The sequence below is a fragment of the Megascapheus bottae genome, chromosome 5, assembly GCF_031878675.1.
Source record: "Megascapheus bottae isolate mThoBot1 chromosome 5, mThoBot2.hap1, whole genome shotgun sequence".
Classification (NCBI taxonomy): Eukaryota; Metazoa; Chordata; class Mammalia; order Rodentia; family Geomyidae; genus Megascapheus; species Megascapheus bottae.
Window position 1 is genome coordinate 14,594,824 of NC_143513.1, and position 19,749 is coordinate 14,614,572.

Consider the following 19,749-nt stretch of genomic DNA (forward strand, 5'->3'; position numbering starts at 1 on the left):
CACAACTACATAGACATAAAAACCTATGACTCTATAGACATAATGTTTTATTTCATAAATTAATATGTATCTATGATATACAAACCCTTAGCCTAATTTTGATTATGTTCTAAAAACGAAGTGCCAGTGATTGTATATAGAGATTCCCTTCTTGAACACTTGTTTGTTAAACATGTCACTTAAAATATGATGTAAAAATCAATGTTAGTAAATTCTTTAATAAAAAAATTGTTTATTCAAGAGTGGGAAATGACTTTAATCATCTAAGGCTATGTAAAATGGCATCTATAACACATAACCAGAATTATCAATGCCTCACACTAACCATATTAATAAGAAAAATATATATCAACAAAACAATGACATTAACTTTTAAATAATATGTAATGAAAACATTAAATTTTTATTAGAAGTTTATAAAGTTGGGGCTGGTATTTTGTCCCTGTGCTAGGGTAATTTCCTAGCATGCAATATGGCTTAGGATCAATCTCCTAGCACGACAAAAATAAATCAATAATAATAATAATAATAGTAAAAATATATGTATAATGTTCATTTATTTCAAGGGAATGTAATTTTGTAGAGTATGGTTCCCATAGCTACTTCAGAGCTGGCTCATTTCTGTTTCAAAAGTAGTTCATATGCATGCTAGCTTAATATTTGTATAAAGGTAATCCTTTTTAGAAATTACATGTAACTTTTCAATGTTCAAGACAACATATGGATAAACCAAACCTTGCCAAAACCACTTAAAAGTAAAACTTCTCCTTCTATATCTTTTGGCAATGGCTAATGCTTTTTGGTATGAATAGGGGAGAAGTTATTTTACAAACTCAAAGAACTTTGGCACCAAACTCAGAAAATTGCTACATCGCAGAGACCCATATGCATTCTAAAAATGTGTTCTTTTCCAAATGGAAAAAAAAGGATAAGAAGAAAGAGTAAGATGGTTGTAGGGGCCAGGAGTTTGGCCTAATGGTAGAGTGCTTGCCTAGCATGCACCAAGACCTGGGTTCAATTCCTCAGTACCACATACATAGATAAAAGTTGGAAGTGGTGCTGTGGCTCAAATGACAGAGCTCTAGCCTTGAGAAACCCCAAGGACAGTGCTCAGGCCCTGAGTTTAAGGCCCAGGACTGGCAAAAAAAAAAAAAAAGAGTAAGATGGCTGTACAGACATGTAATGTCTACCAAGGACGAATAGCAAATAATCCAGATATGTTCAGGTATGTTCATATTAATGCAGCTGAAAGGTGAATTAACACAACAGTGATAAAGAGATGAATAAAGTCATGATCTGACTGTAAAGTTCATATTTTTTCTTGGCAATATATATTCTCATCCTCACCTTGTTTTCCCATCATACTGCAATTTTCTAAAATAAAAGAGCCAAAAATTCAAGGAAGTGAAACTCTTAGATCTACCAAGGAAATGAGTTTGAAAGTACTGAGTTAATACCTAGATGACAATATATACACTACATGAATTAGCTTCAAAGTACTGAGATCCAGGGAACTCTCATCTGATTTCAGATAAACCCATGCCACCAAGATTTACTCTAGTATTAAATTGAATTAAAGACCTTTTGGTTTTAAGCTTTTTCATTCTCCCTAAATAATGGTACACAAACAGCTCATGATACAATTCCAGGTACCACTTGCTCACCTGTGGTTCTACCACCCTCAGAGTTTCCTTAGAGAACTACCTTGGTACTGATGTCTGTGAGTTCTCATCACATACAAAACCAGAAGTTTCACTGTAAGCTATTTAATTCTCCAGAATCTATCTATGTAAGTCCTTTAATGCATGGCCCCACACACACAGTCCTCCAAAAATCAGCACCTGATTTGAGAGGCAGAATCAGTAATAAATGATGAAGAAAATACATTTTAAATTCCTTTCTATTCATTTGCAGAAGCAACATATCCTGCCAAACTCTTTAACAAAGGTGTCAGGGTTTAAGAGATAAAACAAACAGCCCTTGATAATGCCAGAAGTCCCTTCTGCCTACTACTTATGACAGAATGTGTTCTCACACATTCCATTCGCCAGCTTTAATTTTCTTTTTTTTAGGTGACCATTGTTTTTATTGTTTTTAAAATAATATTTTCAACAAAACTGCCATCTAATAAAATAATTACTTATTATGGATAATCACAATAATGTTGCAACATTCACTTGATTTTACAAACTGTATGAAATATTTACTTCATATTTCTAACATTTACATCTTGTCTATGCAATTTATAAATGTGCATTTGAACAATAGGGTATAACAATTGCATGTCATTTTAGTCTTCAGGGTACATTTACTTCAAAATATTGTCAAGTGTATATACGTCTTCTAGGCAACACATATGAAATCCTACAGATTTAATATTTCATCAAATGTTACCAAATACCAGCTTTAATTTTCTTACCAGCTAAGCACAAACAAGAGATTTCCAGTAATCTTCCAAACTGAAATCCATTCCCAGGATGTGATTATTTTCCCCAGGACAACAGTGTGAACTCAAGACAAACTGCTAGAAGAAAGTAACTTATCTTTTGTAACCTCTGACTGTGCTCTTCTTCTACATCTTCTGTCTCATTTTTTACTTGTCATTTTTTAATCTTTAAAACATTTGCAACTAGACTGCATCCACATTGGATTTTCCAAATGTGTCTAACATGACTATAGATGTTCATATCTTTTAAAGATGTCCCTAAAAAATGTGAAAAAAGTTGAAATCTAAAATTCCGGTAGTCTTCTTTCCAGTGTTCTAGAGTTAAGAATAGTTCTTTCTACTCCAGAGGACATACAGTAAATAAACTCAGAGCTTTAAATACATGCCATATTTTATGCTACCAAAAATCCCTTCTTTATATTTTCATAAAAGCATTCATTACACTACTGCAATATTTGTTGCTTTACAACATAATAGGACCATGATCCCAGCAAAAGCAGACATAAATACAATTTAGAAGGAAAAGGACAAATGTGTCATAATCTTCAAATGTGATCATTTGTGTAAAACACTTAGAATTTAAGTAAAAACTTAAAAGTAAGTTTTCAACAAACTAACAAGCTATAATTTCAATATTCCAAAGAGAAAAAAATAAGTAACAGAACATATTACTCAATGAGATAGAGTCAGGCATAAAGTACCTCAGTATAATCCCAGCTAGTCATAAGGTAAAGGTAAAAGTATCTAAATTCAGGGCTAGCCTGACAAAGCATGACCCTCTGCCTGGAAAACAAACTAAAAGCAAAAGAATTTAAGTTATGGCTTACATGAGTGCCTTGCCTAGCAAACATAAGGCTCTGAGTTCAAGATCAAGTATTGGCAAAAAATAAATCTAAGTAATATTATGTAACAACTAAAACAATACCATTTTGAAAATTATATAATACACAAAGCTAAAAGTATTCAACAAATGTTCAAAACATGTAAACACTCTAAGTATAAAAAATCTAAATAAAAACTTGGTATGGTTATATGGTTATACCTATCTATAATTCTAGCTACATGGGAGACATAGGTAGGAGAGTTGCTATTCAAGACTGGCCTAAGTAATAAACAAGATTTCCCTATGTGAAAAAAAGAAAGCAAAAAGAGTTGGAGGTATAATCAAAGGATGGAATACTTATTAAGAGTAAGACTCTTACATCAACCCTCCCCCGAAAAAAAACACATTAATTTAATTCCCAAGTTTGTAATTCCAAACATTAGCAGTAAACAATCCAGAAGAAATATAAACAAAGATATTTGATAATAAACACAATTCATAGATGTGCTACCTCAGATTCTCTTGTTCTCCCCCATCTGCCTGCCTTATGCATTAAAGCAAGTGGCAGCACATAGACTTGCATGGTATTGTAACTGAGGATGTGAGTCATTCTTCCAGGGCCTTCCTGGTAGCTTACCTGAGGAAGCTCATAAAACACCAGGGTACCTACTATGGGATTTCCCTTCCTTGCTACTTAAACAGCTAGGAAATAGAAACAGGATGTCATTCTCTGAAAGAGAAATGTTAATTATTTCTATCTCTCAGAATAGTCTATTGGAAGAAAACAAATGCAGTTTTAAATAAACCCATGTGTAGATGCCCTAGGTTAAAAAATGACCGGCCATGTACGGTTGTTAATAGACCATTGGCTAGACTGATAGAAAATCAGGCCTCACAATCCAAAATTTCATATGGAATAATAAAAGACACCATATAGCAAAAACACTTCTTAGCAGAAAGAACAGCACAGGAGGAATTTCAATACCAAACTTTAGACTCTATTACAGAGCTATAATTATCAAAACAGCTTGGTACTTGCACAATAACAGGCCTGAAGACCAATGGAATAGAACTGAAGACCCAGATATTAAACCACAGACCTATGGCCACCTAATCTTTGACAAGGGAGCCAAAAAAAATACAATGGAAGAAAGATAGCCTCTTCAACAAGTGGTGCTGGCAGAACTGGTTAAGCACCTGCAGAAAACTCAACTTGGATCCTTCTTTGTCACCCTGCACTAGAATTAACTCCAAATGGATCAAAGACCTCGACGTAAAAGCGGACACACTGAAAACTTTACAAGAAGGAACAGGAGATACACTAGGCCTCTTTGGCACAGGTCGAAACTTTCTTAAGAAGGACCAAGAATCACAACAAATCAGAGAAAGGCTGGATAAGTGGGACTGCATTAAACTGCAGAGCTTTTGTATGGCAAAGGACATAGCTAGAAAATTAATTAGGAAGCCTACAGAGTGGGAGAAGATATTCACCAACCACACAATGGATAAAGGCCTCATATATAAAATATATCAACAGCTCAAAAAATTGAATCACCCCAAAACTAATCTCCAAAGAAACAACCATCCCATTAAAAGATGGGCCAAAGACTTAAAGAGAGTCTTTTCTGAAGAAAAAACAAAAATGGCCTATGGACACATGAAGAAATCCTCAACATCTCTGGTCATAAAAGAAATACAAGTCAAAACAACTCTAAGATTCCACCTCACTCCAGTTAGAATGGCCAGGATCAAGAAAACTAATAACAACAGATGCTGGAGGGGATGTGGCCAGGAGGGATCACTACTACACTGTTGGTGGGAGTGCAAACTCATTCAACCACTATGGAAAGCAGTATGGCAATGCCTCAAAAGACTAAACATAGAGCTCCCCTATGACCCAGCAATTCCACTACTTGGCATTTACCCAACCATCCAGAAACTAGGGCATACTAAATCCACTAGCACAACAATGTTCATTGCAGCATTACTCACCATAGCCAAGATATGGAACCAACCTAGATGTCCCTCAGTTGAGGAGTGGATCAACAAGATGTGGTATTTGTACACAATGGAATTCTATACTGCTGTCAGAAAGAACAACATCACCCCATTTGTTAGGAAATGGAAAGACTTAGAAAAAATCATATTAAGTGAAGTAAGCCAGACTCAAAGGAACTTGGGCTCAATGGTTTCCCTCATTTGTCATAGTAGAAACCTTGGGCTCTCCTAGCAGAGATTTGCAATAGAGCAAAACCTTGATACAAAAGGCCATATAGTATGACACTAAATGAAAGGATCTCTAGGATATAGAAACAAAAGCCATATAGTGAGTGATTGTTGTCCTTAAGGTATTATGTTATCGCTCATCTCTTTTGTTGTCCCTTGGTTATCTCATATTGTTACAGTATCTCACTTTGTTACCTGATATATCGGATATATTTGTATTTGGTTATTGGAAATTGGATAGGGAAGGGGGGAAAACAAGATGAGGGGTGGGAGTGGGGGGAAGGGAAATGGAGACCAATACAGGTGGAAGGTGAATAATGCACCTTCTATCTGGCAAGTATCATGTAACCCTTCTATTAATTACAATAAAAAATATACAAAAAAAAAGAAAATCATGCCTCAACAATTTAGCTTGGTCTTTGGCTTCATTTTCTACAGAGATAATTTTGAAAGTACTTAACAAACCAATGAAATAGTTTCACAGGAAACAAATGAGTGATAAATTCATTCTAACTACATATTAGTAATCATATGCTAGAATTTGAAAATAACTAACAATGCATGGTTTAATAAATGCTGATGAAAACAACCTAGTGGAAGCCCTTTATTGCAGAAAATTTTATATTTTATTATACGGATAATGTATAGAGGGGTTACAGTTACATTAGCCAGGTAGTAGGTGCATTATCTCTCACACATTGATACCCCTTCTCATACTTTTGCCCCCATTTCCCTCCCCTTGCCCCCTCCCAATCATCTTGTTTCCTCTCCCACTTCCCTTTCCAATTTCAAATAAACAAATAAACGTATATGCAAGGTAACAAAATCAGATACAGTAACAATATGAGATTAATCAAAGGGCAAAAAAAGAGAAGAAAAATAGCATAGTACATTAAGAACAACAATCACACAAGATAAAGCTCTTGTTTCCATATCCTAGAGATCCTTTCATTTACTTTCATCCTATATGACATTATGTACCTAGGTTTTGAGCTATTGTAATCCTCTGCTAGGAGAGTCCAAGGTTTGTACCAATTGTTACAAATAAGGAAAACCTTTGAGCCTATGTTCCTTTGGGTCTGGCTTACTTCATTTAATATGTATTTTCCAAGTCTTTCCATTTCCTTTCAAATGGGGAGATGTCATTCTTTCTCATGGCAGCATAGAATTCTATTGTGTATAAGTACCAAATTTGTTCATCCAATCATCTACTGAGGGGCATCTTGGTTGGATCCATATCTTTGCTATGGTAAATAGTACTGCAATGAACACTGTTGTGCTATTTAGTATGTCCTTGTTTCTGGAAGTTTGGGTAAATGCCAAGTAGTGGAAGCTGGGTCATAGGGGAGCATTATGTTTAGTCTTTTGAGGAACCACCATACTGCTTTCCATAGTGGTTGAACAAGTTTACACTCCCACCAACATTGTAGTAGTGATCCCTCCTGGCCACATCACCCCACCCCACCCCCAGCATCTGTTGTTATTAGATTTCATGATCATGGCCATTCTAACTGGAGTGAGGTAGAATCTTAGATATGTTTTGATTTGCATTTCTTTATGGCCAGAGATGTCCAGCATTTCTTCATGAGTCTATAAGCCATTGTCTTCATGTGTCTATAGGCCATTTCCCCCTCAGAGAATTCTCTCTTTAAGTCTTTATCCTGCCTTTTAATGGGATGGTTGTTTCTTTGAAGATTTGTTTTGGAGAGATTCAATTTTTTTTTAGCTGTAGATATATTTTAGATATGAGGCATTTGTCTGTTGTATGGCTAGTGAAGATCTTCTGCACTCTGTGGGCTTTCTATTTAACTTGTTAGCTATTGCAGATTATTTTTAAATAATCTTCAAGTGGGCTAATGATCTAATGTAAAATGTAAAATTATAACATAAATAAAACTACCACTCACCAGAAAATAAAATTTTAAGGCCTAAAACTGAAGAGCATGTGTCTGAATCAAATGGAAGCACAAAAAAAGGACAATGCTAACAGAACAAAGAAGATATGTGCTATGCATAAAACAAAGAAATGATTAGTATTTATAATACATAAGAAACTCCACTAAAGCAACAGTAAAGACATTTGGGGACAAAAAGACAAGATCTATCCATGACCAGTATTAGTAAGATTTCAGTAAGTGTCTAAAGCCCATTTAGTCACTATTAAAATGACTACTATGCCTACATACAAAGTAGAATGGGAATTTGATACAAGCTTAAGTAATTACCAAGAGACAGATACAAAAAGGGAAGAAGGTATTTCAAGCTTTATCCTAAATTCAGTTGCACATCAGGTATTTACAAGTCCAAGTGAAGATTCAGTGCATTTAGCAAGTGTAGCCTCTCACCTCTTAGTCCCAGGTATATTTCTCCTTAAGATTCAAAACTATATGTCTAGAAGTCTCATACTACTTTCTTTTCCCTCTCAAAAACTGTATCTCTAGTCTGTATCCTGCATCTGCATTCTGATTTTTCAAAGCAAATCGTGGAGCCTACCTTTGATACATTGTATACAATCAAAAGGGGAGAATTATCCCAGTTTTATCTTCAAATATGTTCCACATACAAATATTAATATTCCAACTACATTCTCCACTATCCAAGTTGTGCCAATGATCAATGAATATATTGTAGGTGTTGATTAGAATTTCCATTGCTGTGATACAATACTTGACACAGACAATTTAAAGGAGGGAGGAGATAAATTTAAACCAGAGTTTCAAAGGTTTTGGTTCACTGTGGCATAGCACATACGTTTACATCATGGTAACAAAGGAGAAAAAGAGGTACAGGAAGAAATCAGGACAAGATACAACAACAAGGACATACACACACACACACACACACACACACACACAGAGATGGCTATGTATGCAGCTCGGCACGATTTATTGGTATAACATAGGAACTCAGGGCCAGGAGTTTGGCCTAGTATATAGTGCTTGCCTAGCATGCATCAAGACCCAAATTCGATTCCTCAGTACCACATACATAGAAAAGAGCCAGAAGTGGTGCTGTGGCTCACTCAAGTGGTAGAGCTCTAGCCTTGAGAAAGTCCAAGGACAGTGCTCAGGCCCTCAGTTCAAGACCCACACTGGCAAAAAAAAAAACAAAAATAGGAACTCAAAACTTCATATACCTTGTACACAATTAATATTAATAACAAAATTCTAAAAAGTATTCCAGATTATTTTAACAATATGAAAACCACTCTAGACTATTCTTATTAAATGAATTTCTATATAATCAATCTCATTTTAAAAATAGAAAGAGTAATACAGAGTTGAGATCATTAATAACATGACACATGTGGGGCTTACTACCCATTGCCTTAATTATATGTACTATGTTCTTTTAGTAGAGATATGGAAACAAGAGCTTTATTGTGTGATTGTTGTTCTTAATATACTATCTTATTTTTCTTCTCTTCTGTTGCCCTTTGTTTATTCTCATATTGTCACAGTATCTGACTTTGTTACCTGGCATATTGTATATACAGTTTTTGTTTATTTGAAATAGGAAAGGGAAGGGGAGAAACAAAATGATCAGGAGGGGTAGGAGAGAGGGGAATGAGGACAAATCATGAGAAGAGGTATCAATGGGAGAGAAGTAAAGTACCTACTATCTGGAGAATGTAACTGTAACCCCTCTATACATTACAATAAAAAATAAAGAAAAAAATGTTAATATTACCTTTATCTTGCAAAAAAAGGTCAATTTATAGCAACTACTAGCAATCTAATATCAGACAATCCCTGAATGCGTTATTTTAACTATGACACTAAGAAGTTTCCAATAAGCCCAATACGTGGCAGTGAGTAACTGCCTATTCAAAGAGGTAAACCAAGAGTAATAAAAATCATTACAAGAAATGATTCCAAACAAAACAGAAATAAGAAATTCTAGTAACAATAAAATTTTCACAAATCTTAGTTTCTTACCTTAAACTAAAATTAATTAAGATGCCTAAGCTATGCAAAAATTTTACTATCTACAGGCCTAAGAGCCTAAGAGTATTGTCCTAAAAAGACCTGTTTGTAAAAGCTTAGGCCCCAGGCCAGTGTTTTGTGATTATCTGATAGGGATACTTAGCCCTGCCTAGACTATTTGCATGAACAGCAATGTTTATACTGAACAATGCTTGCCAGAAGGTATTTATGTGACCAATCCCAGTAACTATCTTAGATGCTTAAGTTTCTATTAGGCTTCCTTCTTCCTAAAAAGTGCACATATCTGTGTTAACTTTCATTGCAAGTTGGGGAGGGTGTGCTTTGTGTAACCTGTCAAAGGATTCCTGTCAAATCGATTCTTCCAGACTCTGCTGGTATCTGCAGATAGAGCTGCATCTCCTTATTGCTCATTATAATCAGTCTCAGCCAAAAGTGAAAGGTAAGGCTGACTATATGCTGAGCCACTTGTTTCTATGTCCCCAAATGTGCTCATGGTTTGAGGAAGCCACAACACAACAGCAGCCTGTTCACTAACTTAGGATACTTACCTGCTGGTATGCTTCGAAGATCACATTGAATTGAAAAGCCTGTGGCATTTCACTGGCTCTGTGTCTGGCACGTTCCAGGGAGTGGTCTAAACAGCCATCCGCTGAGGGACTGATAACAGTAGATACAAGGGGTCTGATTGCCCCTGCTGCCTAAAGAACAAAAAAAAAATAGGGAAAAGGAAAACAGAAAAACAGAATATTAGTTTCTTTACATTTTGAAGTAAAACTCTAAATTACTGTATTTCCCTTTCAAAAACAGATCTGAGGTCTACCTTCAACAAGCCATCTCAAGAAAGAATCTGAGAAAATGTTGCTTCAATTCTCAAAGTCAAATTATCATCACAAGTCAAGCTTAATTTCATTTCATAGTCATATCATCCCATGTACTACAAAGTGGAAATTATTGTGTTCACTGTAAGTTCAAAATCCTTCTCATCGTAAGTCACTGAGGTCAATATTATAAAGGGATGCTAAGATACAATTGGGTATTCCCTCCAGAGGGGAGGGAAGAAAGAAAAAGACTATTGTGAAATTATTAAAGAGTTGCAGATTAATGTTTACATATTAGTGAGCCTTCAGAAAATTTAATTTACACATTAGAAAGCTGAAGAAACAGACCAACTCCCCAAGTTCCCCAAATTGAGACTAAACAAGCTAAATAACACTGAATTTATGTCTTATTCTAATTCCTTTGAAAAACAGTTCCTTTTAAACTCGACCTCCATGCAATGCATCCTCAGGCAACATACCCACTGATTTTCCTTACTTCGATGAAAATTCTGTCTCATTAGGGGTTGCATCTAAACATTAACATCTTAACAAAGGGTGAACCAATGCAACAGCAATATTCACAGTATGATGGAAATGAACTTTACAACTTGAGGGGGGTGGGGGGAAGAAAGTGGGACAAAAATGAGGGAGGGGATAAACAATGCTTGATGAGAAATGTACTCATTACTTATGTAATTGTAACCCCTCTGTACATCACCTTGACAATATTATTTTCCCTTTGTTTTTGATAGGGGTTCATTTGTAATAAAACCTTGACTAAAATGACCAGAGAGCCACCTTGATGAAGTTACCTTCCAAGAAGGTTTTGGGGTGAGCAGTTAAATCAAACGTTCTTATACTGACTCAAAAATACCATTGACCTCCCGTGATTACCACAGGAACACCACAGCACGTGAAGCCAACACACAAATAGAACAAGTGTGCTTTTGAAGAGACCAACATCTAAACAAGATAGACAGTCCACATGATAATTTATAAAAAGCCAAGAGAGATTGGCTGGAAATCAAAGCTATGATGTGAGCCAAGTAGACAGTTTACAAATTGCATCACCATTTCCAATGCACCAAGTGGAAATTTGGAAGCTAGGCATGAATGCAAACACAGGACAGCTGGGAGTGAGATATGAAATAGTGTCCAAGTAGGTGAAAAGTCTATAGACATAACTGGTCAAGCTTAGCTCTATCATGGGGTGAAGAGATAAGACTGGAGGTAATGTACTATTGTTTAAGGGGGATTATATACTACTGTTAAAGGGGGAATTTTTTCTATTTCAACCACTTATAGATATTCTCATTCTATGTCAGGCTACAAAGTAGGAAAAAACTAAGAGAAACAATAAAATGTCCAAAATGTCTACAAATAACTACTGACTAGTATTTTTAGTACCATTTTAAATCATAATAGTTTTCCCAAAGAACTTAGTAAGTGAAGAAACATAGATTCAAGAAAACCTGAACTTTGCTTCAAAACAAAATGGCATGGCACTTGAGACATCAGTTCTTTCTTCCTTTACTTATCCCCATCTCCAGTTTTGTGTGACAGAATCTAAGATGGTAGGTAGAACTAAAACAAAACAATAAACATACACCCAACTTTTTTTTTCATGACTGGGACTTGAACTCAGGTCCTCGATTTTGTTCAGCTTGCTTGCTCATTTGGCACTTCACCCTTTGTGATCTATGCTTCCAGTTATTTTTGATGTAGAGTTTCATGGACTCTTTTATCCTACCTGGTTTTGAAACATGATCCTCCAGACAAACTATCTGCTTTCATCTTTTAACAAGAATGAAGAAAACATATAACTGAAATCAACAACTTTGGGAAGAAATGTTCAGCTAGCAACCAAAAAAAGGACCCAAATGGGTAAAAACAAGATGTAGTGACAATATTTTAGAAACTTTTCTATAGAGAAGCAAAAAAAAAAAATTAGAGCTGGGTACTGTGGCTCACACCTATAATCCTGGCTACTTAGTAGACTGAGATCTGAGAATCAAGGTTCAAAGTCAGCCCAGACACAAAGGGACCTGAGACTCTCTCTTATCTCCAATTAACCTCTAGAAAACGGAAAGTGGGGCTTGACTCAAGGATAGGGTGGTAGCCTTGAGCTGAAGAGCTCAGGGACTGCGCCCAGGCCAAGTTCAAGCCCCATGATCCACAAAAAAAAAAAAAAAAGATCAATATATAAAAATCAACTGACTTTCCATGTACTAAAAATTACCTTAAAAAAATTCAGTAATTTCTCTTTATGACAGCATCAAAACAAATAAAATAGGGCTGGGAGTTTAGCCTACTGGTAGAGTGCTTGCCTAGCATGCACGCAGACCAGGGTTCGATTCCTCAGTACCACATACATACATAAAAGCTGGTAGTGGTGCTAAGGCTCAAGTAGTAGAGCTCTGGCCTTGAGAAAGTCCAAGGACCGTGCTCAGGCTCTGAGCTCAAGCCCAGGACTGGTAAAAAAAAAAAAAATAAAAATAATAATAATAATAATAATAATAATAATATAAACAGAACTAATGGCAACACCAAAATAATTTAGAATTTATTCTCTGGAGGTCATAACATGTTCCCTGGGTGCCAGGAATTTGGCCCAGTGGTAGAGTGCTTGTGTAGCATGAACAAAGACCTGGGTTAAATTCCTTGGTACCACATACATAGAAAAAAGCCAGAAGTGGTGCTCTGGCTCAAGAGATAGGGCTCTAGCCCTGAGAAAGTCCAAGGACAGTATGTATGTACTGTTGCCTGTTTCCTTCAAGTTCTTCTCCACATCAATAGCCTTTGTGTCTTTTGATTTCTATCCCTCTATTGAATTGCTGCTATTACCATACAAGCTTGCTGTTCCATTAACCACCATGAAACCACACTACTTTTGAATGCAATCTGTCTTCAGATAGTATCAAGTATTTTCATAAAGTTGTAGTTTAGATATGAAATGTCCCTCCACAACTCCAAATCCAAAGGTCTGATCTTCAACACAACAGCATTCAGAGGTAGACCTTGAGAGAAGACTGAATTTTGAAGAATAGAAATTTTAATGTTATCAGTGAACTAACCCATTAGATTTATAGCTGACTGGATAATTAAGGGATGGGGAATTGTTAGAGAAAGTCAGTAAGGACATAAGATTGCACTTAATAGTAATTTTAACCCCAGTTCCTATTATAAATATCTCCTAATAAACTCTCATTGCACTAAAAGCATGACATAATTCGGTTTCATGTTTCTTTTAAAGAATTATATGGTTTATTCAAAAAAACTAAACCTTCAGACAAACCTATGTAGAATCAAGAAAGACACAATGTAGAGCAATGTTCTTTCTCCACACAGATATTCTTTCTAGTAGAGAATGTCTCCCTAGTTTTTCCATTTCTTACAAATGGAATGATGTCATTATTTCTTATGGAAGCAGAGAGTTCCATTGTGTATAAATACCACATTTTCTTGATCCAATTGAAAGATTTGGAAAAAAAAATCATATTAATTGAAGTAAACCAAACCCAAACAAACACAGGCTCCATGGTTTTCTCATTTGTAATAATTAGTATACGTCTAGGATTTTCCTAGCAGAGGATCACAATATCTCAAAAGCTATGTGCATATGGCCATAGAGGATTAGGTTAAGTGAAATGAACCCCAGGATATAGAAATAAGAGGTTTATCTTTGTAGGGTTTTATTGCCAATCCTGGGGCTTAGAGGACCTGAGCACTGTCCTTGTGCTTCCTCAAGGATAAAGCTCTACCATTTGAGCCATAGCATCATTTCTGGCTTTTTCTATGTATGCGGTACCAAGGACTCAAAACCAGGTCTTCATGCATGTTAGGCAAGCACTGTACCACTAGGCCAAACTCCTAGCCCCGTGGTTGTTTTTTTTAAGGTATTATGTGAAGTAATTTCTTTACTCTTGGTTTTCTATTTCCCCCTTATGGTTTATCCCGGATGTTGTTGTACCTGACTTTGGTAGCAGGTGTATTAAATATACATTTATTTGTTCATTTGAATTAGAGAAGGGAAGGGGAAAAGCAAGGTGATGAGGACCAAGGTTGAACCAATGTAACAGCGATATTCACAAGACACTGTTTTGGAAATGAACTTCACAACTTGGGTGAGGGTGTGGGGAAGGAGAATGTCAGAAAAACATGGGAAGGGGTAATAAGGTTAAAGAAGTAATATACTCACTAACTTATGAATGTAACTATAGCCCCTCTATATGTCATCCTGACAATAAAATTAAATTAAATTAAAAAAATCTCTTTCTAATTGTAAACCTTGTCTCCTACGTGCATGCTTTCATTCCTTCATTCATACTTTTTAGAATAAACATTTCCAAACCTTCTCCGTTTGTACTATAAGGTTCTAAGGACTCCAAAACCAAGATACAATTTTGGTCAAAGATCTTAATCCTAGTACATATGGCTGACAAGGAAGAAAACAATACAAGGTATGTTAATGAAAAATATTAAAGGTGGTGATCCCAAGAGTTCCACAGATAAAATGGAAGGCTCTAGCATTCTGAAGCAAGTGGTTGTCAAATGCTGGTGAGGGAAATAATTTGTCAGTGAAGCTACATCTCAAAAAATGTTAACACTTCTCTGTTGTTTCAAAAAGTATACTCCCTACTGAATTATGAATACTATGAATGAAAACAAACACAAATGTCATTTAAGAAGTGTGAGTAAGAAAAAGGGGGCTAGCAGTTACAGAATATGATTCAAAAGCTACCATAATGACGGCATAAAATACATAGAACCTCAATATATAACTTAGGTCACAGCTGAAGAGATAGTTCCATAAATGGAAACAAACAGATAGTTAGCTAACTTGTAGAAAGAAGAAAAATCAAACCCAGATTTATATTACAAAGAGACTTAGTCTTTTAATTTTATTTCTTATCTATGTTTAGAATAAAATAAATATCTTCATTGTGTATACATATGAAATATTAAACCAAAGGCTATAAAGGAAGAAATCAGTAATTTTATCAAAATTAAAAATGTATTTCATTACAAAATACTATTTCTATAACAGAGTATATCACTGGCTATCACCATTTAAAATATGTAATTGCTTGGACTGGGAGTTTGGCGTGGTGGTAGAGTGCTTGCCAAGCATGCAGAAAGACCTGGGTTTGACTCCTCAGTACCACAGAAAAAACAAGAAATGGTGCTGTGGTTCAAGTGGTAGAGCTCTAGCCTTGAGAAAGCCCAAGGACAGTGCTCAGTCCCTGAGTTCAAACCCCAGGACTGGCAAGTGTGCGTGTGTGTGTGTGTATGTGTGTGTGTGTGTGTGTGTGTGTGTGTGTGTAATTCCTATAAGTTAGTCTTTTTTAAATGAAACAGAACAAAAAAATGTATAAGGACATTAGTGAGGATATAAAGGCATATAATTATGACAAATTTAGCCCAATTAACAAATGGCTAAATTAAACTGGAGAAAGTATTCACTGTTAGCTGTTGGGAGCCAGTGTGGAGTCAGACTGACCCATGAATCTGCATCACTGAGTAAGATAACCACACAAAGAAATGAGCTGTCATGTATGACGCCATGCCTATGAACCTTGAGCTATACCGTCAATACTATGAACTTCCTGGCTTTACTAATTTATTGCTTTATCTTTCTGCTGAGACTTGATTACCATTTGGTACAAATGTATTATTGCTTTATCACCTTCTGCTTAATTGGTCTGAGACTAGATTACCATTTGGTGCTAATGTAATCCCTGACAATTTCTTGGTGTTAAGAGAGTATATAAGATTGGAACTAGAAATAAACAATGCTACCGCCTTAAGTTCACAGCCTTAGGCTACAGTATTGGGCTGCTGACTTGAGATGTAGACCTCCCAACCCCATCGTTTTCTTGTCTTCTTCTTTTCCAAGTCCTCATCCCCTAAATCAGGAATCCCACTTCACGGCAGGCTGGCTCCGGCAATTAGCTACATTGGGAAAAATTGAATGCACTAAAAATTGTAAAACTACTAAGTTCTGGTAGGGACACAGAACAACTCACATTCTATAGAACAGCTAAAATTCCTATTATGCATAATCGATGAGATTACAATGTGATACAAATTTGGGAAGAATTCTAATACTGCCTGGTAAAGCTAATCACCTGCATATATCATTGCTCTAGAGAAATCCTTGCACATGGGCAGCAGAACTCATGTATAACAGTGTTCATAACTAGCACCATCTGCATTAGCAAATGCTTGGAAAACAAACGTCATCTGTAAAATGAATGAATTGTGGTAGTACAGATGTGGTTGTGAATTCAGCAGAGCTGCACAGATTTACTTGAAATCATTTTCGTAAATACAACGTGCAGAAAAAGGTCAAAATATGTGCAAAACATAAATCATACAACCATGAGTGTTGGCATATCTTCTTAAGACACACAACTAAAGAGAAAGGCCTAAAATCAGTAATGTTCAGGTCATGTTGATCCATCTGGAGAAGACTACGTTAAGATTTGAAAAGAGAAGTTCTCAAAGTTATGAGAATGAGATCAAAAAGAAGACATAGGTATATGGATTTTTCCCTGCTTCTGTACAGAAAAACAAAGCAAAACAAAAACAAACAAACAAAAAGTTTTCCACCTAGGTACTGGATGCTCCTACCTGTAATTCTAGCTATTCAAGAAGCTGAGATCTGAGGTTCAAAGCCAGTCCAGGCAGAAAAGTCCCATGAGACTCTCTCTTATTATCAATTAAGTACCAAAAAAGACAGGCATGGCTCAAGTAGTAAAGTGCTGTCCTTGAGCAAAAAAGCTCAGGAACAGGACCAAGGCCCTGACTTCAAGTCTCAGGACCAGTATGTACACACACACACACACACACACACACACACACATACACACACATTTTTTTTTCAGTTGTGGGGCTTGAACTCCACCTGGGTGCTGTCCTGAGCTCTTCAGCTTAAGGCCCTACCCCTTGAGCCACAGACTTGCTTCCCATTTTCTACACACAGGAATTCTTAAATGTGTTTTCTGATGCTTCCACTGAAAACCAGTTACTCAGAAGCAGAAATATATCCACATTTTACATAACATCATGGAAGGCTTGATAGATTCAAACCATTAGTAGGCTCTTATCGCTGAAAGCCTCCAAGCCAGTAGGAAAAGTATACAATGCAAAGGTAACTGAAGGTACAAGCTGCCACAAGCCTCAGAGAAATTACTAAGCCAACTGACCATGAAGAGAGATGACAACTATAAACTTCTTATGGTCACTCCCCTAGGAGTCTGGGATGAACAGTCATAGAAGGAAGATGCTAATGCTAATACAGTGGGTTCCCTGTTCAAAAACAAATACACCACGAGTTGTCAGCAAACACTAAAGCATTAAAAACATTAGAGCAGCAAAATGATAATGCAAGTATGGACAATACCAATGATACACAAACATAGGAGTTATCTAGGGACTTTACTATATAAAGCATCATTCATACTTTATCCAGGACCAGTGTCTCTCAGATATTAGCCCAAGTAAGCGTTGGATGGAAGCTTAACAGCTCAGCATTATAGTGATGACTTGCCTCACAAGCTCATCTGTCAAGGTATTTATACATGTCAATGCAAGAAATTATCACAGATACATATCATAAAACACACAATAATGAACCCCACTTCTACTTTTTTAATTTTTAAAAGCTAAATTGAACAATACTTATCCCATGAATACAGCAAGTACAAACATGCATTCCTCCTCAAGCATTTACATTCTGGCTAATTATGACAATGTACAACAGAAATCTTCCAACCATATAATTACAATTTTAGTCAGCCGACTTTCTACCATTGAAACACCATTTAATAAGTATTTATAGAATAGTTTCTTCAAAGCTAATCATTGACAATTAAGAGATTCTGGAAGTAGTCTATAAAAATGTGAAATATCCCATCTCCTTTATAGACAAATCAGCTGAGTAGACCATTTATCTAACACAGAAATAGAGATGTTTTAGAAAAGTTTGGTTCGTATTATTGCATCTCTATACAAAACACCACTAAAAGTAGACAGGAACAGAAAAGGAAAGGAGAGGTTTCCATTTCATGTTAGTCCAAGAGATGGATCAGAAAGTAAGCACAATGGACATTTTAAACAAAAGTAAACCTGACATTTGTCATGAAGTATAGCATATTTTCTGATTTATCACAAAACTGATCATTAACCCCTGGATTTAACTCAATACCAAGGTTTCTCCAGTAATGATGCAAAGCCCAATTACCCAGAAAAGATCATTACTTCACCCATGCAAGTAAAAATGATTTTCAGTACACTTATCAAAATCAAATTATTAGCATAGTTAATTCTATGTAAAATCAAATTTCCAAATGCAGAGTCAAAAATTTGCCAAGTAATTTGCCATTGCTATTCTAAAATACATGAATGGTATTAATTTGTAAAACTAAGCAGTATAAGTATATTCTTCATCATGGATGCAAATGAACTTCAATAGGATTTCCACAGTGCTATGAATGATTACTAAATATACTCATCTTTCAGAATCCATAGATTACTGCAACAATGTTTCTTGTCATAGAAATATCATTGTATCTCAAGAAAAAAACAGTGTAGATGACTCATCTATTCTAACCAGAAACTTGTAAAAAACTCTTTTTATGATGATATATATTTTGTCCTACTCAGATATTAAGTTCTATAAAAACTTCTGCTTTTAAGTATTCTGTTGTGCTAAGTATTCTGTTGCTAAAGGGTTTTGTTTAACTTGCTCAACAAACAAAATATAAAGGGCCATTTGTAAACTCATGTTATATTCATTTGCTCATTAAATCCTAAAGTCAACTGTTCATTGAAGAATGGAGATAAAAGTCATGCATAACACTGTGATCAATTATGATTTTTGCTATTTTATTTTTCTGCCACATTAGTGATTCTACTAGGAATGCTGCTAGACCAACAGTAGTACAGGGGTCCCATGACTGCCTCCACACACACACACACACACACACACACACACACACACACACACACACACACACACACACACACACACACAACAAGGAATCCCTTACGTAAAATGTGGCCAGAGTTAAGAAAATCTGTTCCCCACCAACATTCAAATGCAGAAGAAACAAAAATACTAATGTCTGGATCCTGCACCATTTTTATTTTAAATCCCTGTTATCTTAAACACTGGAAGTTTAACCCCTATATACAATATGAATGGTGGAAAGCTTGTTCTATGACATGAGCAATAGGATGCACCCATGATTTAGTGCAGAAGAAGCCATGGAAATAGCATTTCCATGGGTACATATGCAAAATTGTGGCAGACAAATTGAGATCTAAGCTTCATTCTCAGAGCTGTGGAGACACATGGAGGAAGGCATTTCAAGAAAAGAAATGAGGCATACTGCTATCAGCAAAAAGAAAGGCATGATGAAGGTACACAAAATGCACATGTGGCTTATCACCTTCTAACTCACATCCCACACAGCCAGTCAGATC

General features: G+C 35.9%; 1 protein-coding gene across 5 annotated transcripts in view; it reads right to left on the minus strand.

Moving 5' to 3' along the window:
- The window catches only part of Crppa (CDP-L-ribitol pyrophosphorylase A), a 196,928-nt gene that overhangs the window by 163,710 nt on the left and 13,469 nt on the right, over positions 1-19,749 (minus strand). For all 5 annotated transcript variants that reach the window (XM_090332284.1, XM_090332282.1, XM_090332286.1 and 2 more), the window contains exon 3: positions 9,991-10,140. In XM_090332284.1, the coding sequence (XP_090188410.1) occupies positions 9,991-10,140 (150 nt within the window). The remainder of the gene's footprint in view (positions 1-9,990; positions 10,141-19,749) is intronic.